Here is a 26869-nt window from a genome sequence, read left to right as displayed (position 1 = left end):
GGTCTGTGCCCTGAAAATGACAAGGACAAATCAAGATCAAGTGTATGTATCATACCTTTTACTATGAGTTTTTCTCGTAGGGCAGACTGGATGGACTATACAGATCTTTATCTGCTGTCATCTACTATGTAAACTGGAAACTCTTCTGCAAAATAGCTTCCATAGAGAATAAGCACTTCAGACTTGTCATAGTTTACTTTAAACCTGATATTACACTGTAAACCTTAATCTCCCTTCAGCAGATTTGGCATTGTAATGAAAAGATTAAAGTAAACATTATGGGGGAAATTCTATATATGGTGTTTAAAATTCAGTGCTGAAAAAAAAACTGGTACTGAACAGTATCTTATAACGAATGTTCCAGGATCATTCCCTGTATAGAATAGCATGTAGTGCAAGGATTTGTGCTCAACTTTGGGTGCGAGGAATTACACCAGCTGAAACCAGGTCTAAATACTGGTGCATAAGTTGGGCGCGAATCCACCAAATTCAATACATTGTGTGCATGTTAAGGAATGCCCCGCCCCTCCCATGGCCATGTCCCATTTGTAGATCTGTGTAGAAACACACACTATTCTGTAAATGGGCGCGTAAGTGTATTTTCTCACAGATCTGCTATTTTTGCCCTGTTTCGGCACCTTGCATCCATTATAATGCTTTTTTGCGCTGAAAATTCAGCACAGCAGTAGCACCTAACATTCGGTGCCATGTACAGAATTTCTCCCTATATGATCTGCATATAGAATCATTTTAGAGGAGACCTTCCTTATCCCAATTCCATGAATGTCCCTTTTTGCTTGTACCCTCTTAGGTAATGACTGAAGGGAAAGTGCAAAAAGCAAGGATGACATTGGGCACCCCTGTCGCTTATTTCTGCCCAATATAAAAGATATTCAAATATACACTATTAACCCTTATACTCACTTTTGACAGAGTATACAATGCTTTAACACAACTTATAAAAATGGGGTCATTAATTACATATACAAGTGAGGAGAAAGGATCCTATAGGGAGAGGTGGGTGAGATTTGGGAAAAAGGATTATCAGTGAGGAGTGGCTGACTGCATTTCATAAAATTAAAGTGACACAACTGTCAGCTCCACAATGAAGAAACTGGATACAAATTTCTAACTCTCGGCTCCGTTCCTTCTATCTCGCTGCTCCCTATGCCTGGAATAGACTCCCTGAGCCAGTACGTCAGGCTCAGTCTCTGGCTGTCTTCAAGTCTAGGCTTAAAGCCCACCTCTTTGCTACTGCTTTCGACTCCTAAGCATGACTCTCTTACTCAACACCCTCACTTATCACCCCTACCACTGCAATTTCCCCACCCCTAGCTGTCTGTTCGTCTGTCCAATTTAGATTGTAAGCTCTGTTGAGCAGGGACTGTCTTTTCATGTTAATTTGTACAGCGCTGCGTAAGTCTAGTAGCGCTATAGAAATGTTTAATAGTAGTAGTAGTAGTAGTAGATACAAATTATTATACAGAATGTACGTATATTACACAGAGATAGATAAAAGAATGGTACCACAAGGGGACAGTCAATGCTGGAAAGGTTGTGATCTGGAGGGTAGTTTTTGTGTGTGTGTGTGTGTATTTGTGGTGGGAATGTGGATTCAAAATCTTTGGAATAATGTGGGAAAGCTAATACAAGTGATAATGGGGAAGTTGTTTATGTAATGTAAAGAATACTCAAGGGTAGGACTGGGTGATAAAATGTATTTTTTTGTGTATAATTGAACGAAAACGTCTATCTCCATGGGCGTTTATATCCGAGAACGGGTCCGTGAAGGGGCGGACCGAACCGTATTTTCGAAAAAAATAGACGTCCATGTTTTATTCGACAATTTGTGAGCTGGGTGTTTTTGTTTTTCAGTGATAATGGAAAATGAAAGCGCCCAGCTCAAAAACGAATAGATCCAAGGCATTTGTTCGTGGAAGGGGCCAGGATTCGTAGTGCACTGGTCCCTCTCACATGCCAGGACACCAACCAGGCACCCTAGGGGGCACTTTTACAAAAAAAAAAAAAAAAAGGTAAAAGAGCTCCAGGTGCATAGCACCCTTCCCTTGTGTGTTGAGCCCCCCAAATCCCCCTCAAAACCCACTGCCCACAAGTCTACACCATTACTATAGCCCTAAGGGGTGAAGGGGGGCACCTACATGTGGGTACAGTGGGGGGGGGGGGGGTTGGACGACTAAGCATTAAGCAGCACAATTGTAACAGGTAGGGGGGGGATGGGCCTGGGTCCACTGCCTGAAGTCCACTGCACTCCCTAACAACTGCTCCAGGGACCTGCATACTGCTGCCAGGGAGGTGGGTATGACATTTGAGGGTGAAAATAAAAAGTTGTGAAACATCATTTTTTGTGGTGGGAGGGGGTTAGTGACCACTGGGGGAGTCAGAGGAGGTCATCCCCGATTCCCTCTGGGGGTAATCTGGTCATTTAGGGCACTTTTTGGGGCCTTATTCGTGAAAAAACAGGGTCCAGGAAATGTGCCCTAAATTCTAGCTACAAACGCATACTTTTTTTCCATTATCGGCGAAAGGCGCCCATCTCTCCTTGGCCGATAACCACGCCCCAGTTCCACCTTCGCCATGCCTCCGACACGCCCCCGTCAACTTTGTACTCTTCCGCGATGGAGTGCATTTGAAAACGTCCAAAATCGGCTTTCCACTATACCGATTTATTCGTTTTTGTGAGATAAACGTCTATCTCCCGATTTGGGTTGAAATCTAGGCGTTTTTCTCTTTCAATTATAAGGTGGATTGACTACTAAAAGTAGTATTGCTCAGCCTTGGAGGCTAGTCACAGCACCTACAAAGAGAGCAATGGTGCAAAATTTGTTTGATATTTGCTTGATTGAATGAATTGCTGCTTATCAGGATTCCAAACTTGTACATCAGAGGGAAATACAACACAGATGAGATCTGAGATCACTGCAGATGGAGCGGAAAGAAAATTACATGACGAGAAGGGCGTTGTCGAATGGATGCCTAAGTTAGAATACGGATGTCCAAGTCAGAATGTCTCAAACTCCTTGGCATGCCCCTGATTCACCCATGCCCCCCCCCCCCAGATTCACATCCCCCTTATAATTGCACGCTATGGACATTGCATGTGTAAAGCCCCCTCAGGAATGTCCCTGGGTTCAGGTCCCGACCACCCTTCCCGGTCAGTTCTGTTAGTCCCTTGTATGTGTGGCGTCTGTTTACTCCACCTGAAGAATTTTAGTGGGTAAGATATCCATCCTTTTCCACAAGGAAAATTCCAATAAAAAATTCTGAGAATTTAACTCTCTTAGGATTTCTCAATCCTCTGTGATCTGTGACCTGTTCTACTCTGTCAAATATAGGGGTCCTTTTACTAAGGTGCGCTAATGGATTTAGCATGCACTAAATGATAAAAGATGCCCATTATATTCCTATGGCCTTCTTATCATTTAGCACACGCTAATTGTTAGCATGCGCTAAATCTGTTAGCACACCTTAGTAAACGAACCCCATAGCCGGTTTGAAAATACCAGCCCAGTGGTTAGTACAGTGGACTATAAACCAAGAGACTCAGGTTCAAATTCCTCTTTATGTTTTTTTTTTTTTAATTGTGAGCCTTCCAGAAACAGAAAAATACCTACTGTACCTGAATGTACACCACTTCAATAGCTTGCAGGTGTCTTATATATTTAGGTATAGTAGGTATTTTTCTGTTTCTGGAGGGCTCACAATTACAAAATAAAAGAGTTAAAGTGGGATCTGAACCTGAATCCATTGGTTTACAGTCCATCACACTAACCACTACCTCTCTGCTCTGTTGGAAGTCTGTGTGGCTGCCATACTGATGTCCATGTTCCTTGTTTCTTGCCATTCTTAATTTGGATGTTACATTTTGTAAAATGGCTGTTTATGTTGCACATCTCCAGCGTACTCTGAAATGGCATATGTCATGACGGAAATTGTAAGCCACATTGAGCCTGCAAATAGGTGGGAAAATGTGGGATACAAATGGAATAAATAAATAAATAAATAATTACAGACATCCGGCTCATGTATTTTTAAACAGGAAATCTTGACATATTTCCTGTTCGAAAATACCTGTGAGATGGACGTCCGTTTTGGATGTTATGACCTGGACATGCCTACTCTGACTTGGACTTTCTTTTGAAAATGCCTCTCTATGAAAAGGGCTGGAGGGAGGCGGAGTCTATCTGCTTATTCCTCCTACCCTGATGACTGTTGAATTTCATGGCCGTCATGAATCTGCCTCCTGCCAGAGTTGTTGGAATAACTCAATGGTCTTCCTATTAAATGTCTGCAGATCAGGCCTGGAAATGGTCAGTCCCACTTCAATAAAAGGCAGACTCCTGCTCTCAAGGACAAACAGTAAAGTGGGCATTGCCTACTGCTCATGTTTGATCTATTCTTACTGTACACCGCCTTGAGTGAATTCCTTCAAAAAGGCGGTAAATAAATCCTAATAAATAAATAAATATAACTAAAGTGTAGTTTGGGACTAACTTGATCTAATGGTATTTTTAGACTTTGATACACAAATCTAGTTTCAAGCAGAAAAAGGTTTGACATAAATTGACAATAACTTATTTGAACCATACTGAGCTTAAGGGAGTCTTGTTATTTGATGTACCAAACTCAAGATAAACAGCTTAGCAATTTGCCCTAGTGAAAAGGCAGAGTGGGAGCGGGATATTTTAGAGATGGGAGGAGAGTGGTAATATTGGGAAGGGGGTGGGTCCTCCCTTGTTTTAGATTTTATTGGATGTCAAGAAGACTGGGGCACTAGGGACGATGGGAGAGTGGCTCTTGGAGTATTTATTAGGGATGTAATAGAAAAAAATGTACAGTTTATTTTCAAGTAGTTTCAGGCATTTTCCCCATTTTGGGGTATTTTTTTCCCAGTTCGTTTCACAAATTTGTTTTAATACAAAATTCTTAATGTGCATTAGAACACTTTTAACATATGCTAATCAGCTTAACATACATTCATTTATAGGCTAATTATTATGTGCTAAATTTTTAAGATGCACTAACAAGCCAAATGCATACTAATGAATGCACATTTCTAGGATTTATTTAAGTGAAGACTAGGTATTGGGAAGGGAGGAAGAACAGCAGATTTTTCTTGAAATCCTGTAGGTAGAACAGGGGACATCCCCCCACCCCACTGGTTTTAATGACACACCCCTCTGTTCCTGCTATCTCCAGATGTGCGTCTAGCATTTTTCAGATTTTGGATGACAGGAGAGGGTGAAGAAGTGATCAGTTGCAGGTTTTTGTTTGTAAATTACCAGTACCCAGGAGGGAGGGAGGGAGGTTGGCCAACCAAGCTTAGCCCTGCTCTGAAGTTCCTAAATTTGCTTGGCCAAGTTAGGCGGTTAGCACTGAAATTCAGTGCTAGCTTCCTAACTTTTGTTTCTCATCCCCAATCATTGCTTAGAATTTGACTTTAGCCAACTTGTGAAATCAGATCTTATGATGTAAAAAAACATATCAATTGGCAATTGCACACACGTTTTTTAGGAGAGCTGTATAACAGGCCTGTTCCTGGCAATTACGTTTAAAATTTTTTTTTCGAAGAGAGGAGACCCAAGAGGGTTCTGCTATACCACATTTCCCACAGTGCACTTCTACATCATACTACCTGAGGTTGTAAAAGACCCCTGAGGCAGGCCTTTGGGCCAAAACACGGCTGTGTCGGGTCATTTTTTATATGAATAAATACATTTTTTTGGTATCCTCATTCGTTTTCCTCACTTTTTTGTCTTATATCTCACGGTTTTGTGAGGGTTTTTATCTCCTTTTTGTTGTGGCTCATAAAAAAACATTGGCAGTATTAGAATATAATAGTCCCAACCTTCCAGTAATGACAGCATCATCACCACCATGTCCTGCAGCAGGTCCAAAAGTTCTTTCAGAAGTTCAATCTGACTGGAGTCCTGAATCATGGAACACAGCATAATTAGTAATGCTCTGATCATGAGAACAAGTAATATGATGATTTGAGGCAATCAGTACACAGGGCATGAGACAAAATATGTGGGCAGAGAAACTATTGCAAACATAGATTTAAATATTAAACATACCTAGTTGTCTGGGCTGAAAGCAGACCTGAGGTCCATGAAGTCCAAACCCTTTATCAACTAGATAATGGCTACAAGGAAGTTCTCATTTTGGGTTCCGTTCCTTTGCAATTAGCATTGTTTGTTTCTAAGATAAATGCTTCCTAGCAATACATGACGTTAAAACATTTGAAGAACAAATTCCTGGAGGAAAAGTCCATAAACCATTATTAGCCATGAAGGTCTGAGGCAGCCACCACTTATGTCTGACTGTGGAAAATGCTCTTTGGGATTTTATTCGTCCTTGTGACCTGTCAGACAGTATGCTGATTTCAATGGACTTTTCCTTTGACCTAGTACAGTATGTTTTACATAGTTTTGCAGTCATGTCTCTGGGCCTAGCTTGGCTTACATTCTTGTTCTAAATCTCTTTGTGGGTTCAAATACCACTTTACTAAACAGATTGATCAGACCTTGCTTTTGGAGTAGCCAGCTTAGAACTGTGAGGTAACAGTGGGATAGAAAGCTAATTTACCATTACCATTAGCACAGTACAAATTTCTCCCTCCCCTTCCCAATAACAAGCCCCCTGGGCCTACCTTTATGTCCTTGATGGTTGAGTGGGTCTTTGGGGCAGGAGCGAACCCCACTCACTGCTGCACCTAGCGGCTGCAGCTTTAAAATGGTAACTGCAATTCTAGGGGTAGTCCTGTGGTACTACTGCTACATGTCAGCATTCCATATATGGTGTTATTGTTTTACCATGGGACTGTTATCCCACAGATTGCTGAGTCCCATGGTAAATCAAGGTGTGGTAAAAGCTCACCTTTTACTGCATCTTGATAACTACCCCTAAATTGCAAGCTGACAAGGTGTGTGTGCTTTAAATTAATATGAAGGTAAATGAAGAGCAGTATTTATATATACTATAGTATGAATTTTTCAGGATAAGTGAGTAGAAGAGATGTTGTCTTATTTTCATTAGATATGTCTGCTGCTTTCGACTTGGTTGACCACTTCATTCTCGTAAATCATTTCAAGGATCTTAATATTACAGGCTTGGCTCTTCATTGCTTCCACTTTTATGTAGTCTGCCACTCTGATTATTCCTCCTCTCCCAAACTACTTCGCTCTGGTGTTGCTCAAGGTTTAATTCTGGGACCGATCTGGTTTAACATTTTCTTGGCACCCTTAAATCTCCTTCTGCAATCTCTTGGCTTTACTTTCTTTTTCTGTGTGGATGGTATTCAACTACGTCTGCCCGTTGACTTCCATTCGTCTTCTAGCTATTTATTTCTGAAAAATTGGATGCGGTCTTGGACTGGCTAACTGAAAACAGGATACAGCTTAAGTCCAATAAAACAGTTGCAGTGCTATTCAACTTCCAGCTGCCATGTGCTAATCCTCCAAATTTCACCATCAAAGGCTACCCCCTACTCTACATTGCCCAAAATTCTAAGCATTATTCTAGATAATATCTTGTCCTTTCAATCCCATATTTCAAAGATAGTATCCTCCTCTTTTCTAACTCTAACTCTTAGACACATCCGCTCTATTCACTCTGTCCTTGAGCCTTGCTTCCCCCATACTCTCTTGTACTTACTAGTACTGTCTAAACTTGACTATCATAGCTCTCTTCATATTGGCCTGCCTGTCTATCAAATTCATAGATTACAATTGATACAAAATGTCGTGGTGAAACTTCTATATGGACGTAATAAATTTGATATGTCACCCCTCTCCTCATTTACAAACACTTACTCCCAGAAGTGTGTAGGGTACTTTATAAACTTAACATTCTATCTCATCAGATCCAGTCCTAAGGTCTACCTTCTTTTCTTGCCAGCCTCTTGGTCCACTATTCACCTTCAAGAACACTCTGGTCTTCACAGCAACATCATCTAATGATTCCCTCTTTCCAGCAGGTCTATCTGGATACTTTCAGAAGTTCCTGTATCAGCATGATGGGCCCAATTCTCTGGAACTCCCTGCCTCTTTACTTGAGATTAGAATAATTTTTCAATAAGTTTAAAAGCTTATTATTTCTCCACTGCATTTGAGAAAAATTCTTATATTTTTGCTCCTTTCCTCAATGATTCCCCATGTTAGTGTCCTCTCTGGAGGTCTAAAAATTATGAAGAGAACTGTTTTATAACTCAGCTCTTGTATTTTCCTCCCCCTACCTACCCTTACATTGTAAACTCTTCCTTTCCCTAGAATTCCATTTGTAATTATGGTTAGTCTTTATATCTGTCTCTCAATTTGTCTGTTTTGTATACATTTCCCCTTCTCCACTTATTTTAATTTTTAAACCACTAAAATTTTCTTTGTTAAATTTGTGGTAATATCAAATAAACTGAAACTGAACTAAAGCTGATTCTATTACAGATAGCAAAGTATGGAAATGGGACTCTTGCATTCAGTGATTTATAAGTTATAGAGAAGAACTTTAAGGCATACAGATTTAGTAGAACTGATCCAACAGACCTTTTATATCATGTATTCTAACTGGACTGATACAATGGTCAATAAGGACACTAAGAGACAAAAAAAATTAAATTAATAATAATAATAACCTCCTAGTGGACCACCATCTTAATACAGTGAGAAGACATGTGTACCTCAATAAGACCAAGAACTATGCTGGCAGTATTTTAGCTACCAGAAGGGACTCACATGTCAGACAGGTCTTGGTTGAGGGCCCAGACTTGGTCCAAACATGATCCATTATGAATTATGAATACGAAGCAAAAGAAGTCCATACCAGATAGGCATTTGATTCTATCTCTGTTGATGGAATGCTAAACTTTACCTATTCATGTCTATAAAATCCTGGTAGTTTTTGATGCTATCGTTTCTTTAGGCTCCAAATCTCCAAACTCTAGCCATCTCTTTCTTATTAACTGTACAACCTTTGTAAAATTGGAAATTTCCCTTCCTATGATTCTTGCTGCTTCTATTAAAGCTCCTTTCACTTCTCAACTCCATACATACTACTGAAATAGTCTACTTGCTGGACTTCCTAACTCTACTTTTCATGCTCACCAAGTCCTGCAAAAATTAGTCACTTGATTGCATTCTTCACCAGCTTCAATATTCGCTTGCATGACTGCTTCTTGCAATACATTGGCTCATGATAATGTTATGCTGCGAGTTCAAAATCCATACGTTTATTTAGAATTCAGTCCACATATAAATCCATAAATACATCCATGCTCTGGCCTAATGGTTACAGCATTCCTGTGAACCAAGGAAGCCTGGTTTATATCCCACTGCAGTAGTTCCGACCCTCACTGCACACCATTTCTGGTGCATCAAAAAAAACAATTTTTCAGAGTGGCAGTGACATGCCTGGTGGTAATCAGGCAGCGCCGCGTGCTGACCAGTTACTGCTGGGCTACCGTGGGAGCCCTTACCATTTCCTAAATAGGAGGCGGTAAGGGCTCACGCAGGAAATGGCCGCACAGCAAGTGTTTCACTTACTGCATGGCCATTTCTGTCCCTGCCCAGAAATTTTTTTTTGGGTAGTGGTAAAAGAGGGCCTCGGCGCGCAGCAAACCCGCACGTCAACACCACTACAGAGCCCCTTTTTACTTTCGCTTAGTAAAAGGGGCCCCGAACCCCACATTGCCTCAGGTACAAACTTATTGTGAACCCTCTAGGGACAAGGAAATGCAGAATGTACCCAAATATAACACTTTGAGCTACAGCTGAAAAAGGCATGAGTCAAATCCAAATAAATAAATAATACTTATTAGCTACTTTCTCCTGTTATTGCTCTGTTAGAAATCTCCACTCTTGAAAGCAGTAATACTGTCCAGCTGTAATTCATTTTGAGGAGAAGGCAGAAAAAAATAAACCTTAGAAATAAATATCGAGTGTGCTCTTTTCCCATTTTCATACTCTATTACTTGTCCTTTACATCTAGAATCAAATTTGCTCTGAAATCCAAAACTCTTTTTTCAAATGCAATCTAAACTCTCACTTCTTTAGCCATGTTTTCAATCCTCTTCTATTGGCAAGATCTATAGTGCTAACCAAGGGGTCCTTTTCCTAAGGTGCATCGAAAAATGGGCTGCGCTAATGAAGGCTTGTGTTTTGGGCACTCGCAAATCCATTTTTTTCAGCATGCCTGTAAAAAGGTCTTTTAAAAATTTTTGCCGAAAATAGATGTGCGGCAAAAATAAAAATTGGTGTGCGTCCACTTTGAGGCTAAGACCGGAAAATAATTTTTATTTTCTGGCGCACGGCAGAAACCGGGCAGTAATCGTCATTCTACACGTGTAGACAATTACTGCATGGTTACCACGTCAGACCTTACTGCTAAGTCAATGGGTGGCGGTAAGGTCTGACGTGGTAACCATGTAGTAATCGTCTACACGTGTAGAATGACGATTACTGCCCAGTTTCTGCCGCGCGCCAGAAAATAAAAATTATTTTCCGGCGCGTGTAGTGGACACACATCATAAATGAAATTACCACAAGAGCCATGCGGTAGCCGGGCGGTAACTTCAAACTGACACATGTTGGGCGTGCGTAGGCAAATTTGTTGTGTGATCCCATGGATAATGGCATTGAACATACTAGCAGGTTAAAAACACAATGTGGATCTGTAACCAATTCTGTAACAGCGATAGAAATTCCTTCATCACTAAATGTATGGTAATCAGTTTACTAATGATGGATTTGCTCTCTTTTTCAGCCAATACAAAGCTATTTCATCATACCCAACAACACCTGCTGTAGTGGGCCCAGATATACATAAGCTGTGGAAAAAGCATTCCCAGTTTCTGTAAGATAAAATCTTAATCAATATGCAATGCAAATACTTAGGTCCTATGACTGCATTGTCCCCAAGAGGGAACAGAGTGACCCCTGGCTGAAGATCAGTAGTTCAATGACTGAACTGAGTTGGGATGGAGACATAAAGTAAGGTATAAATATCTGGATAGTTGTGAATGAAGGCTTGTGATACTGCAGCCCTAAAAAGAAGGCTGGTTTCTACTGAGCTCAAAACCCAAAAGAGCAGAAGAAATTTGCTATAAATGATATGCATATATTTCGAAAGACATCTAGTCACTTGGCTACAGAGTTAGGCAGTTATATCAAAGCCTTTGAAAATTTAGCTGAGTAGATAAATTTAGCTGCTGAAATTCTAGGTAGTCTTACCTAAGGGCAGAAACTCAGGAAAGTTAGGTGGTTAGCACTGATTGTTGGGATTGCCTGTCTAATTTGTCTGAGATTAACACAAGCCCTTCCTTCCCTGAGTTTGGATCTCAAATATGGCTGAGAGTACCTGAGAAAGTTTCATCTGCATATTAGCAAAGACATGGAGGAAGCCCACCACTGCATCCCAAAGTCTGCTGTGAGCCAGGCTCTGCTGATTCCCAATACAGGGACCCTAAACCAAGAAAGAAACATAGTCATTAGGAAAACTGCCCTGAAAAAGAGTCATCAGGCACACATCTGAGGAATTCTGAGAACACAGAAATACAGCACAGAAAATTAAATCTTCTTTCCTATCCTTACTTATATATATGGACTTAAGTGTTCATCAGGATATGCAGCTGGGGGTATATTTTAAAAACTTTCTAGCTTTGGAGAATGGCTGACAGGGGGAGAGCATTGCAGGGCCACTAGGAATTTCAGGCCTATCAGGGATCCTCAGTGAGAAGTTTGCTGGTTCTGGGGTCCTGGGTCAGATGGTCTCTGGCTTGGGGGTCCCAGCCTGGACCAGAGAGCTTATATTTTTGTTCAATTTAAAAACTGTAAAAACATTTTTTTTTAATTCATTCCAAGGTAAAATGGTGCATTCAAATTAATTTTATCTACTTTTTTACTCAAATTTTGACAATAAGTTTTTTTTTTAAGGCAGATTTCTTAAAACCCAGTGCACTGTTATTAATATCTTTTTTTAATGTGTGCTAAAATTAGCTCAACCCTTACTCATGCTTTTTGCCCCAAATAGCCCAATGCAGAGCACAACATTAAGAGCTAAAAAAAGAAACCATATAAACGGCCACAGAACAAGCTTGAGGATTTGTAATTTCCCCTTTAGATGAATAGTCACAGTACTGGAATGAACTATCCCCTGATATTCAATGCTGGGGCATGCACAGTTTCTGGCACTGTATGTCCAGATACAGTATGTGCAGTAACCCAGAAGTTAACCATACACTGATTGATATTTAGGCCGATGCCTGGTTAATTCACTGGATAAAGTTAGAACAACCTTTCAGCTGTTAACCAGTTAGTGGGCTGAATATTGCCAATCTTTGGGTAAGTCGCAGCTCCGCCCAAACTCTCTCCCTGGACTGCCCTTAACCTACCCTGTTAAGTGCTCCTGAATACTGGCTTCCAGCAAGGTTTATCCGGGCAGCAGAGTTAAACTCTTTTAAATCATAGGTATAATCATCATAGTTAAATCTATGATTTTGTTATATTTGTAATTTTTCAAGAAACTTTTGCGAACGCCCATCAATAATTCATCTGAAGGTTTCATTACCTGGATATATTCAGTAAGTGAATTAAATATTTGTTTTGTCACAGATAAAGATCTGGAGAAGTTCCGTTGTCCAGAATCATCAATCACGTCCTTCCCTGAGTAATACCAGTAAAAATCGCTGATAGATTCCTTTGGGTAAAGCAAAGCACAAGCAAGTCAGTATTTTCAATTTATAGTATACTAGGAAAACAGGCCCGTTTCTGACACTAATGAAAGGGGCGCTAGCAAGGTTTTCCTCAGAGTGTGTATGTTTGAGAGAGAGAGAGAGAGAGAGAGAGAGTGTGTGAGAGAGAGAAAGTGTGTGTGAGAGATGGAGTGTGTGTGTGTGAGAGAGAGAATGAGTGAGTGAGTGAGTGTGTGAGAGACAGACAGAATGTGTGTGTGTGTTTATGTCAGAAAGAGAGAGAGAGTGTGTGTGTGTGTGAGAGACAGAGTGTATATGTGTGTTAGAGTGAGTGTGTGAGGGAGAGAGATAGTGTGTATGAGAGAGAGAGTGTATGTGAGAGACAGAGAGTGAGTGTGTGTATGTGGGGCTCCGAGTTCCATGACCCCCTCCTTCCCTCTCCTCCCCTCTGAGTTCCAGGACCCCCTTCCATCGGAGGTGCAGGCCCCCCTCCCTCTCTCTCCTCCCCTCCGAGTTCTTGGCCCCCCTTCTCTCTGAGTTCCATGCCCCCCTCCCTCTCCTCCCCAGCGTGTTCCATGCCCCATTTCCTCGGAGTGTGTATGTTTGAGAGAGAGTGTGTGGGTGAGAGATGGAGTGTGTATGTGAGAGAGAATGAGTGAGAGAGAGAGAGAGACAGACAGACAGACAGTGTGTGTGTGTGTGTTTGTGTCTGAGAGAGAGTGTGTGTGTGTTTGTGTCTGAGAGAGAGAGAGAGAGTGTGTGTGCGAGCCTGTGTGTGAGAGAGAGAATGTGTGAGAGTGTATGTGAGAGACAGAGAGTGAGTGTGTGTGTGTGTGTGTGAGAGAAAGTGAAGCCTTCAAGCCTTGAAGCATTCGTGCTCTCTGTAAGGCTCCATCTCTTCAATTGATGACACGTAGTTCTGGAACGTTGCAGGAATGCTTCAAGGCTTGAAGGCTTCACTTTCTCGGCTTCAGAACATTGGAGGTGCGTTTTATTATATAGGATAGGATGATTGTCACTCAATAGCATAGATCCAGAACATTATTACTTGTAAATCAATGCCTACTGATGAGTTATCATAAAAAATGAGGTATATTAAACAGCGGCATCACTAGTTGTCAACAGAGACTGGTAAATTATCTGAGTTCAGTGCATTTGGATTTTCCAAATTCTGTATTATAATAGATTTAGTACTAAGATGGTGGTTTTCAACCAAATCCTATGGATTTCCCTCTCCTTAAACTGGTTTGCTTTCTTGATGTTTATAATAAATACACATTAGATAAATCTGCATATGTTGGGTCTGGGAAATATTTTATGCCAAAAATTTGGTATAGCTGTCACTGCTCCTTAAAAAAAATTGAATCATGTGAGGGAGTCTATAGGACGCTGCAACTTTCCCTTAAGAATACTCCCTCACTGCATCAGGACTGCCTTAAAACCCTAGTCCCGCCCAAAGGGGAAGTGACACAGGAAGGGTGGAGCCAGGAGGGCATGGTCCAAAAACTATAAAAGACCAGGACACAGCTAGGCTAAAAAGGCCCAGAGGGAAACAGTGACACCAGGCGCCTCCACCCTGAAGCTGAGAGCCTGTAACCACTACGTTCAGTTAAGCCAAGTTCAACTTGGAACCCAGAAGAGTTTGTGTTTTGACTTGGTCAGTTGCAGGCCAGCCGAAAGAATCTGCTAGAGACTATGCTGGTGACTCTGGATTCCGGGATCAGGCCAGAGACAAGCAGGAATTGCTGCCGAAGAAAAGACATTCATGTACAGTATGCTACAGCCCTGCAGGGGCAGGCCACTCAAAGACACTGTTGTGCTTACAGAATTAGCTTTGGATATTATTTTCTCCCCTCCTGTGAAGTAAACAGGAGCCCTTCTAGGACACCTTTAATAAAATATTGTTTTCATTATAACTTGTGGAGTATGGGGCTTGTCTTACTGGGCTCTGCAGCTCACCCTTGCTCACAGTACCACATGTTGTGAAAGCGATGGGATCTGAGTGTACCCTGCCAGAAGACACCAAATCCTTAGCCTTCGGTGCTCTGGGCCTTCCATGCAAGACAAAGGGGCTAAAGAGCTTAGCTCTGCACTGACAGAGAGGGAACTTTTAAAGAGTTTAGTAAAACCCGGACAGGCATGTTTTTATTTTGTTTTGATTCGCAGGGAGTGCATGCTGTGGGTATACAGAAACCATGGATAAACTAATCCAGGCCCTCCTGGAAGGGCAACAGCAAAATCAGCATCAACAACAGCAGCAGTAATTTATGCAAGTTTGCTTTGAACAGCAGCGGCACCTGCAGCAGCAAATGCAGCAACAAATGTTGCAGAAGTTGGTAGAGATACAATAGGGCTCTGTGGGTCAGGCAGCCTTGACACTCCAGTCTACAAGCTACCTCCTGGTTCTGGTGCTAAAACAAAAAGATACAGGAAGATGACAAACTATTTCTTGACAAATTTTGAGAGGACTTCTCATTTATCAGGATGGCCAGAAACATCATGCTTATTTAGGAAACCTCCTAATTGGGAGAAGGCAGACTACCTTTCAGGATGTCAACTCTACTGGGGCAGCCACCTATGCAGAAGTAAAGGCCAACAATTTGGAGAGGGCAGGCTGCACACCAGAAGCCTACTGGCAATGATTTTGGAAGTGGTCTCTACAAGTAAAAGAGAATCGTCAAAGCTTATTTTATAGGCTCAAAGAAGTGGCCTGGAGAAGGTTTCAACCGGAGGGCAAGACTAGCCTGGAGATAGCAAGAATTGTTCTGCTCAAATAGTTCCTTGAGGGGCTACTCCATGAAACAATGAGTGAGTGAGAGTACTGTGGAAACAGCCAAGGCCTTTTACCAAGCGCAGCCATAACCTGAACCCTACAAGGAAAACAAGTGAGCTGGAAGTCCAGGGAAGAAAGAGAGGTCAAGATCTGAGAATCCAAAGGATCAGAAGTAATGTTTTAGCCTGTAGTCCCCAATAAAGGGGCCAGAGCGATGGAGACCTTCATCCCCACGAATCCAGCACCCTCCACTGACCCAATTGTGGGAACCACACTTGCTCACCTGTTTCAGATGTGGGAAGAGAGGCCACATAACCAGAGATTGCAAAGAGCTAAATAAAGAGGCCATGGATGTGAACATGGTCACTCCACACTCTTGCAACTTTTGTGGCAGTCTCTCAACTTTGTGGAGGCCTCTCGAGAGCAGGAACTGTGTAATGGAAGTTGAAATGAATGGGAGCCCCTATCAGGTGCTGATAGACTCCGGCAGTGTGAAGTCTTTCATTCAGAAAGAAATAGTTACCTGACTGCAAGTGAACCATGAGAAGACAAATGACATTATCATGTGTGCATGGGGACCAGAGGCAGTATCATATGGCTCAGGCATCCCTCAAGACTCCAGCTGGACAAGCTTAGATGGAGGTTGCGGTCTTGCCATGGTCAGGGTCAGAAGCAGATGGACAGAACAACCCAGACCCTTTAGTGAGTTTGCCCAAGTGGAGAGGAGGAGGGAACCAGGTAGATTTTAAGAGGGCTCAGGCAGAGGATGAATCCCTTAGAGAGGTCTGGGCCAAAGTTATAGTGGCAGATGCAAACTCCATGGGCAATCAGGACCCCTCGAAGGTAGCTCTCCCTTATTTTATAGTAAAGAGTGATCTATTGTATAGGGTGACCAAGGGATCCTTTGAGGGAGAGGAAGTAGAGCAGCTGTTAGTTCTGCACTCTTATCACAGGCAGGTAATGCAGTTAGCCCACAGTCACCTATTAGGAAGTGACTAGGGGGGAGGAGAAAACCCGGGAATGGATCCTGTCCCAGTTTTTATGGCCTGGTGTGTTTAAACAAATAAACATTTTCTGTCAATCCTGCCTGACCTGCTAGTTGAGTAGTCCTGCAAGGGTTTCACCCAGTGGCGTACCAAGAGTGCAGGCAGTAAGGGGATGCACTGAGCATGGCTCGTAGGCAATCATCACTGTGATTGGTCATGACACCCAGGGTTAGTGCTCCCCCCTCCACAAGAGCCTGCCAACCAAGGGTTTGAAGGGTAAAAGGGGCACTCAGGGAGGACAAGGTCATTGAGGAGATACTAGAGGGGGAAGTCATCAAGCTGCATTTGGCAATAACCCATATTATTAGCCCTTTAAAATAACTTAAAGGGCTCCAAGTCAGGTTGTCTTGCCCTAACATGGCAATATTTAGGTCATGCGAATTACAGTACATAGTAATGAGATGCAAAGCATGCAAATGCATGTAAAGCAACTTATTACCATATAAAAACCATAATGCGACTTGTGTTGAACACTGGGTGCAAACTGTAAGTTGCAATATAGCCATAAAATGACAGTAAGTTATTTTACTGTACCAGGAACACTGGGCTTCAAAACAGCAGCCCAATGCTCCTGGCCCAGAGCTAAAAGGGCCCATGGTGCCATCCACTCCCTCACACCTCAGAAAAAAAAAAGAGAGAGAAAAAGAAAGGATAAAAAGGGGCCCTCAGGGGTTCTCAATGTTCCCAAGGGGGTTCCCAAAGGGCCAAGACCTTTTGAACATACCCCTTTGAATGCACACTAATGACAATGTGCCACAGCCTCTCTGATTTTAAAACAGCAGAGTTTCCTGCCCAGTGACATCTTTGAGAATGGGGTAGGCCTATGGAGCCATGAGTCTTGGGACGTTCCCACACACTGTAAGCCCCTAAGATAGGGGTTTCTCAATGAGTCTGGGAAGATGTAGGTGAATTGGCACCTTTCATTTTGCCTCTCTTCACCCAGTCTTCCAATTTCTGATATCAGTAACATCTGTTAAATGATCATCTCTTTGTTGGTCTTTTCAATCACCTCGTATAAAACTTTAGTTTTGTATTACCGTATTTTTCAGACTATAAGATGCACCTAGGTTTTCCTCCCAAATTTGGAGGAAAAAAAAAGTGCATCTTATAGTCCGAAAAATAGTTACAGGCCCCTCTCCCTGTTCCAGGCACCCTCCCTCCGTTACAGGCATCTCCCTCCATTACAGGTTCCCTCCCTCCCTCCGTTGGAATTTTAAAACTCCTCACCTCGTCGGTGTGACTCGCGGTAGCAGCAGTGCTTCAGCGTGCACGTCGCTCTTCACTCAGCCTTCTCTCTCTCAGCTAAGGGCGGGACCAGAGAGCTGAGAGAGAGAGAAGGCTGGTTGAAGAGCGATGTGCACGCTGAAGCGCTGCTGCTACTGCAAGTCACACCGACGAGGTGAGGAGTTTTAAAAATCCAACGGAGGGAGGGAGGGAGCCTGTAACGGAGGGAGGGAGGTGCCTGTAATGGAGGGAGGAAGGCTACATTCGGACTATAAGACGCACCCCCCATTTTCCTCCCAAATTTGGGAGGAAAAAAGTGCGTCTTATAGTCTGAAAAATACGGTACTTTTATTTATGTTCCTAGCAACAATTTTTACCTTTAGTTCAGCCACCTTTACCTGCTCAGCCCCACTGTTCTTTCTTACAAAGCTTTTCCCATTCTGTCGGTCACCCCTCAAACTACTCTGTAATCTCAACTCAGTTGGTACTTTTGAAGCCTAAGACCCTGATCTTTGTGTGAACCTTCTCATCCTTTACACTTATATTAAACCACACTGCCTGATAATCACTTGAGTTCAAATAAAAACATACTGTATGTGGACATACTCACACTGTATGTTCTTACCCAGTTGTGAATATCAGGTGCACTATCACCCCCACCCTCAAAGATCCTTTTATCAATGATTCAAGGAAAGCCTTTTGAAAAGAGTCTAGAATCTCTCTACTTCAACTTTTTCAACTGCTGGTGGATTGAGATCTTCTAGCAGCAACTCTATAATAAGGATCCATTCCCAAAAATCAAATCTTAAAAATAAGAACATCAAGAATTTGCCTCAAAAACAGAGAAATGAGATCTACACCAAGAATCCAACTGATAGCCAGAACATTTAATCCAAAAGACACAGGTGGGAAATTCTTAGCACCCAGAATTTAATTATAAGCAAAGGAAACTGCCTATATCTTTAAAATGTTGCCTAATGCACAGGTTTTCTAAATATATTTCATGCTGAGAAAAGAAACCAATCTAAAGCTTAATAATTTCCCACAAGATTGGGTTAATAATCATAGAAATCAAAGATAAACGAGCCAAGTTTATTCTTGAACACTAAGGGGGTATTTTACTAAAGTACGCTAGCATTTCTAGCTCATGCTAAAAATCATCTGGCGCTAAATGATGAGTGTCTGAGTATTTAGCACCAGCTGGTTGTTAGCAAGAGCTAGAAATGCTAGCGCACCTTAGTAAAAGACACCCTAAGTTTCCAGCTTAGCAAGATAATATTTAATACTGATCTGTGCTGATTATGTTTACTGAAGTTTTACCTGTAAGCGAAGGAGATAATCAACAGTGCTGATGATAATGTTAACTGTGGTAGTATTTCCCATCTGAGTACGCAGAAAATTTTGGAAGTCTGAAACAGAGAACAATTTTGAAGTGACACCCATGTAATTATGTTTTAGAGAGTGTTTCATTTACCTTTATTACTCATAGAGTGACGGAACAATAACTTTCTACAACATCATCATGCACAATGTGGAGGTAGTTTTATAAATAAATTCTGAAAGCAAAAGTCACATCAATCACTAACCATATCAAATTTTGCTTAATGGGACAGCTGAGGAAACGTCATGCCACAGCAACAAATATAAGGCCCTGTTTACTAAGGCGCGCTAGCGTTTTTAGTGCACGCTAAAATTTAGCACAAGACAATGCTAGAGACACCCATATATTCCTATGGGTGTCTTTAGAATTAGCGTGTGCTAATTTTTAGCACACGCTAAAAACAACAGCATGCCTACAACGCAGCTTAGTAAACAGGGCCCATAGTTTAAAAAAGAAGAAACCTCAATAACCCAGGGGCAAGTGGTAGACTTTTTAACAAACCCTAAATAGGTCAAACTATCAAAGTTTTAACATAGAGACCAGAAAAAAGAGCAATGAAAAGAACTCCACTTATATGGGAGAAAAAAACACCCCCCACAAATAATTGCAAACACATTAGCATGATGTGCCCACACACTACTGGCAAGAGTTAGGCACTTAAACTAGCATGTTCCACAAAAAAACTGCACAGAAAAAACAAACTAAAGGCTGTCACCACTCCTAGTGGTTAGTGCAGTGGACTTTGATCCTGGGGACCTGAGTTCGATTCCCACTGCAGCTCCTTGTGACTCTGGGCAAGCCACTTAACCCTCCATTGCCCCTGGTACAAAATAAGTACCTGAATATATGTAAACCGCTTTGAATGTAGTTGCAAAAACCTCAGAAAGGCGGTATATCAAGTCTCATTTCCCTTTCTCTTCCCTTATCTGGAGAATGAGTCAGGCAGGCAGTCAAAAATGTAGATAATCTTCATAGACTTCCAATCCAAAACTTCCCAAATCAACTTCTGAGGCACAGGAAGTCTCGGCAGCCATTTTTTCAACACACAGAAGAGCAAACAAAAGATGGAATAGCAGCAGTGTGCAGAAAAGAGTGGGATTCATTCCTACCCCGTAGCCGCAGAGGACACTACACCACCAGGGTGGGCGGGACCTTCAAGGAAGGACTGTGTAGTGTGTGAAGGTTGTGATATGCGGGAGGGGGATGGTGGCGACAGCGGAAACAGCGGCAACTGTGGCGGGGGAGTGGCAGGTTTTGGCACAGTATAACACAAACCAATGGATTGCATTGGGGGCTTATAGCTCATTTAGTTATGTTTAAGCAAATGACAGATCTGCATGAAATAAAATATTTTTATTATTTTGACTTATGAAAACCACTTGTCCCTGAAACATGCTCAAAACAGAATAATCCATTTGTATAAAAGAGATGAGGTGAAGATGTGATTCCATTTGCCCTAATGAAAGGAGAGTTTAATTTTACTTCTAATTTTTATAAAACCAAGCTTCCCAAGGTAGATTACAGCAACAGTTAAGATGAGCCCATCAGTAAACAGGATATCCTCACTGAAATTTGGCCATACTGTATTCTATAGAGCAGTGCAGAAAAAGGAGCACAAAATATAGCCTTTATTAGTGCTGTTTCCACCAGCTACAATAATGTTTAAGCAGTTTTAGTGATATTCACTTTTATTTCATGATATTTATATCTACATATGGGAAGCTTTCAAATAAATTAAAAAGCTGTCGAGTAAAAATAAAAAACAAACTTTTGTTCTTCACCTTTTAAGGCACTGGGCTGAAAAAGAGGGCAGGGTGGGAGAAGGGGAGAGGGAGAAAAGAGAAAGGAGATGCTGGACTGGGGGGGGGGGGGTGCGCAAACTGATAGTTTGTAGGGGGGGTGCTCAGAGGGGAATAAATCAATCCAAGCTTCAAATTACAAGACAAAGATATAAAATAAAAGAAGAAATACCCCTCAAGTCCACTATAAGAGGGAAATATCATTTATTCAAAACAGGTAACAGGAAAATTTAAAACAAATAAAAGAGGCTCCTCCTAGCTAAACTTAGACACAGAATCTAAATTATTAGAGATTTATGTGGCTTTAACAGGAATATTGTCAGAAGCAGTGGTGTAGCCAGTGTTTTGAATGTTAAATTGATCAAGCATGCACTAACCTATGGATTCATGTGCATTAAGTTGATTATGTTTTTTAAAACACTACACCAATAACTAGCCCAGCTCCTATCAACGTAATTTATCAATAATAATTTTAATTTACAGTTACTAATTTACTATTCGATCCATCAGATACGCGTGCATCATCTACTAGGCTAATTTCTTTGAGACTGGCATAGGTAAGGGTGAGCATGTAATCCTCATCAATCCATCATATAATTTTTCAGTTTTACTTTTATAATGTAAGTTTTGTTTGCATTTCTTTCTTCATATAAAATAAATAAAGTACTTAGTCCAGCTTAAAGTTTTCAACATCTTCTTCTTTAACTTCAGCGTTTACAGATACGAGAGATTTACCCAATGAATGGAGTTCCCGGGGAGGAGTGTAGGGAGAGATAAGAGTGGAGAGGTACTGAGGAGCTGCAGATTGAGTGCACTTGTAAGTCAATAAGAGGAGTTTGAACTGTATGCAGAAACTGATAGGGAGCCAATGAAGTGACCTGAGGAGAGGACTAATGGGAGCATAGCAACACTGGAATATGTCGTGCAGCAGAATTTTGAACAAATTGAAGGGGAGAGAGATGGCTTAGTGGGAGACCTGTGAGAAGCAAGTTGCAATAGTCTAAGCGAGAGGATAAGAGTGTGGATAAAGGTTCTGGTAGTGGGCTCAGAAAGGAAAGGACAAATTTTAGTGATATTATAGAGAAAGAAACAACAGGTTTTAGTAATCTGTTGGATACGTGCAGAGAACGAGAGAGAGGAGTAAGGTTATGAACTGATGAGACAGGGAGGAGGAGAATGTTATCCACAGAGACAGAGAATGGGGGGAAAAGGAGAGGTGGGTTTAGGGGAAAAGATTAGAAGCCCAGTCTTGGTTGTGTTTAGTTTCGGATGGTGGTGAGCCATCCAGGCAGCAATGTCAGACAGGTAGGCTAATACTTAGGCCTGGATTCCTGCTGAAATTTCTGGTATGGAGAGGTAGATCTGGGAGTCATCAGCATAAAGGTGATGCTGTAAACCATGGGATGAGATCAGAGCACCAAGGGAAGAAGTATAGATGGAGAAAAGTCCCAAGACAGAGCCCTGAGGTACACCAACTGATAGTGGGATAGAAGTGGAGGAGGATCCACCAGAGTATACACTAAAAGTGCGATGGGAGAGATAAGAAGAAAACCAAGAAAGAACAGAACCCTGAAATCCAAGTGAGGACAGCATATCAAGGAGTAGGCGGTGATCAACTGTCAAAAGCAGCAGACAGATTGAGAAGGATAAGGATATAATAGAGACCTTTGGTTCTGGCCAGGAACAGGTCATTGGAGACTTTAGCAAGGGCTGTTTCAGTTGAATGACGAGGGTGAAAGCCAGATTGAAGTGGATCAGAAATAGCTTGAGATGAAAGAAAGTCAAGACAATGGTGGTGAACAGCACATTCACGTATCTTGGATAGGAAAGGGAGGAGGGAGATTGAGAGATGGGGTGATAGTTGAAAGGACAGGTTGGGTCCAATGAAAGTTTTTTGAGGAGTGGTGTAACTATGGCATGTTTGAAGGCACCAAGAACATTTGCAGTGGAAAGTGAAAGATTGAGGATATGACAGATAGAAGGGATGACAGTAGGAGAAATAGTTCTAAGTGATGGGTGGGAATAGGATCAGAGGAACAGGCAGTCAGTTTGGAGGAGGAAAGAAAATGTGCAGTTTCCTCTTCAATGATTTCAGAAAAGGAGGCATGGGTTGAAGAAGGGTTGAGAGATTGGAATGAGGGAAGGAGAGGTGGAGGTGACATGGTTGAAAATTCAAGGTTAATCTTGTGAACCTTATTATGAAAGAACTCAGCTAGAGTCTGGGGAGAAAGTGAAGGGGGAGTTGAAGGTGAAGGCAATTGGAGAAGAGAGTTCAGTGTGGCAAAGAGACGTTGAGGATTAGAGCCAAGAGAGTTTGTCAACTGGATGTAGTAGTCCTGTTTGGCAAGTGAAAGAGCAGACTGGAAGGAGGTCAGCAAGAATTTGAAATGTATGAAGTCAGCATAGGCATGGGATTTCAGCCAAAGGCATTCGGCAGATCGGGCACAGGAACATAGGTAGCGGATTCTAGAGGTCAGCCAAGGCTGGGGTTTGGTACGCCTTACAGAAGCAAGAGGAGAGATAGTATTATAGGAAGAGACAGCCTCATTGACAGACTTTGATAACATAGTGGTTGACAAGAGGTTTGAGACATTGGAGGACAGAGCAGAAGAGTCAATAACCTGAAGATTCCTAAATGTATTGGTGGAAATTGGACGGGATTGGGGGAGGGGGAAGGTGTTTAAGTGTGAAAGTTATCGGATGATGGTCAGAGAGGGGAAGAGCTGAGGTGCAGAATCTGGAGAGTGAACAGATGGAGAAGAAGATAAGATCAAGACAGTGGCCATTCTGGTGAGTAGGGGTAGTGGCGCACAGTTGAAGACTGAAAGAGGATGTTAAAGTGAGAAACTGAGAAGCATAAGAGTCAGAGGGATCATTAGCATGAATGTTACAATCCCCAGCAATGAGGAAAGGAGAGGAAGGTTCAAGAAACAAGGAAAGTCAAGAGTCAAAGTCAGTGAGAATGGATGAAAGGGACTTATCAGGGGGTCGATAAATGACTGTTACTCGGAGAGGTAGAGGAATGAATAGACAGATGGAGTGGACTTCGAAGGAAGAAAAGCAGTGATACTGAGGTGGAAGAAGAGGTTGAAATCTACAAGAGCGTGAGAATAATAGCCCAACATCTCTTCTCTGGCAAGCCAGGCGAGGAGTATGGAAGAAAAGGTAACTTCCATAACACAGGGCCGCAGCTGAAGCAGAGTCTTCAGGGCGAAACCAAGTCTCAGGGCAAGCAGATGGAGAGTACGAGAGATAAAGAGGTTGCGTATGTAGGAAAGTTTGTTACAGACAGAGCGGACATTCCACAGAGTACATGAGAAAAGCAGAGAAGAAGGGGACAGGAAAGGAACAGAAATTACATTGGAGACATCACTGTGTGACCTGCACCACCAGGGCGGGTGGTGGGTGGAGTGTGGGGGTAGGGTTGGCCACTGGGCCACCAGGGATTTCTTTTTGCTGTTGAGGAAGGGGGTTAGGGGGGCTGGAGATTCACCAGACCTCCAGTCCCCCTGTGTCCTGGGGGGGGGGGGGGGGGTTGGAGTGGAGGAATTGAGAAAGCCACTGGTCCACTAGGGAATAGTATCTTTGGGGGGGGGGGGGGGGGGTTAGTGGGGTGTGTGTGTGTGTGTGGTGGTGGTGGGGGGGGGGGTTGGGGGCCTGCAAGCAAGCAAATGCATGCTGGAGAGGGCTCTCCATTCCTCCCAATGCTCTGCAAACCCTAAAACCAGCTCCAAGCTGGTGTAGGTTTTGTTGTGGGAGCAGCACCAATGTTTGGCACACTGCCTGCTCAGCATTGGGGAGGAATTGTAAATGACCTGTTTAGCATGCATTTGCATGCTACTTGCGGTCAGAGCCCGCAAGCACATTTATTTCACGTACTTGTGGGCTGTGATCATGGGACGGGAGCAAATGCAGGCGCTAGTATGGCGCTAATAGCCTCTAGTGCCCACGTTTGCTTCTGGTCATCGGCACATAATGGAATTCTTTGTTTAGCACAGGTGAAATCACTTTTTACAATGGCTAAAAGGCAACTTCTAAAGTTATTAATATGCAGGATGCAGGAGTAAGGAAAAAAACTGAAATAAAGCAGAAAAGTTAAAAACATTAGAATTCTACTCTGAGGATTGGACAATTTACATACCATTGTTATGACCTTCACAGAGAAGCTGTAAAAATCTAAACAGATCCCGAGTAAGCTCATCATTCTGAAGCACTTTCTCACCTTGAAAAGATAGGAGGCATGAAATCAATAACATTGGTAATGATGCCATAAAGCAGAGACAGTCTCCTTTATATAATCAACTCTCTTTCGATGGGACCTATATGACTGTATTGAATGGAGGCACTGCTATAACTGGGCACCTTCTGTTAGACATCCTGATGCCACACACTGACGGCCAGATTCAGTAAATGGCACCAAAAGACAGTTGCCGTTAATATCTGCGCTAAATGCCAGTTCTAGAAAGGTTGCGTAGCGCTAAGCAATCTTTATAGAACAGTGCTAGCATGGATTCACAAGCCTAGATTTGGGCACAGAAGACTTACACCTGCTGAAACCTGCTATAAATGCTGGCATGCAATTAAAGGCAATTGGCAGGTAAATGACCCTCTATCTATAACAGTGAACCTACATTTTGGGAACACCCCTGACCTGCTCATGCTCCTCCTCTGACCCCTCTTGAGTTGCACATGAGACAATTCAGGCACACAGTGTTATAGAAAAGTGAATAGGCAGATCAGTGTGTAGGTCCTAATTAGTGCCAATTAACATCATAATTGATTGTTAATGGCTCATTAACTAATTAATTTGCAAGCAGATCTGGGATCCATGCACAAACATGGGCAGCCTCTATAGAATCTGGGAGTGAACACCTATTCTGTAATGGTATCTGTGTGCCAAGATGCCTTTACAGAATGCAAGCATAACCTGCCATCAGTGTGCCCAATATTTACCTTCCAGCAGTTTATACCAGCCAAATGTAATCATAGAGCACATAACTTACAGCATTCTCTGCTTCATCCACATATACAGGCTTTTCTTGCTATTCGCTGGGATAAGGTTCCTAGAAAACCCCATGAATACTGAAAACATGAATATGGAACTATTGATCCTATGGGAAAAGGGAGGTTAGGTTCCTGTGTGACCCTGTTCACTGTATCCTTTGGCTACCTTACACCATAAACTCTTCCTTTCGTGGACCCTTCTTGTAAAGAACAGCTCACTTATCATACTGTGCATTTTATAAAGGTATTTTATACACAGTTTTTTTGTAAAAGTACAGTATATACAGTCTTTTGGTATAACAATACTCACACACAGCTCTATGAATATCTTCAGCTTCATAGGAACACACTTTCATTTGCACTTGTACTACACTGTGCATGGCCGTGAATAAACGAATCAGTGACTATCAAACGCACGGATAGTGAGAATGGACTGTATACCCACTTGCCATTGCACGCTATAGTAGTTACATGTGCCCTTATAAAATAGGATTTGGGGGTGCTTATGCCTGCAAGTACTAATTTTCTCAGCATTTATGGTTGTAAAGGGGTGCATAACTGCAGATGCCTAATTATACAATTGCCTTTAATGTGCTTGATATGGCTCATTTCTCCCAAATACTTAAGACAACTACATAGTCAACTGTGTAAACTATGGGGTTGATATTCAGACCACGGGAGGGAGCCCAGTTAATTCCCATGGTCGGTGGTCAGCCCGGATATTCATTGCTGGACCGTTTCTGGTGACTGGTATTGAATTGTCGGTTTATTTTAGCCTGTTTAAAGTTAACCGGCTACATCAATATTCAAAGATAGCCAGTTAACATTAAACTGGCTAAAGATATATCAGCTATTTAAGCTGTACTAAGATGTACTATCCTCTCACACTGAGGATACATCTCCAAGTGCTGCCCGGGAGGAAAGGGTTAGGACAGCTGTTGT

General features: G+C 42.2%; 1 protein-coding gene across 1 annotated transcript in view; it reads right to left on the bottom strand.

Moving 5' to 3' along the window:
- The window catches only part of RYR3 (ryanodine receptor 3), a 743078-nt gene that overhangs the window by 116557 nt on the left and 599652 nt on the right, over nt 1–26869 (bottom strand). Inside the window, 5 exon segments of the mRNA XM_030213678.1 lie at nt 5867–5948; nt 11368–11472; nt 12577–12705; nt 19064–19152; nt 25065–25145. Of these exon segments, the coding sequence (XP_030069538.1) occupies nt 5867–5948; nt 11368–11472; nt 12577–12705; nt 19064–19152; nt 25065–25145 (486 nt within the window).

The sequence above is a fragment of the Microcaecilia unicolor genome, chromosome 9 (assembly GCF_901765095.1).
Source record: "Microcaecilia unicolor chromosome 9, aMicUni1.1, whole genome shotgun sequence".
NCBI classification, from domain to species: domain Eukaryota; kingdom Metazoa; phylum Chordata; class Amphibia; order Gymnophiona; family Siphonopidae; genus Microcaecilia; species Microcaecilia unicolor.
The sequence above is the reverse complement of the archived record's forward strand: the minus strand, read 5'-3'. Positions and strand labels throughout refer to the sequence as shown.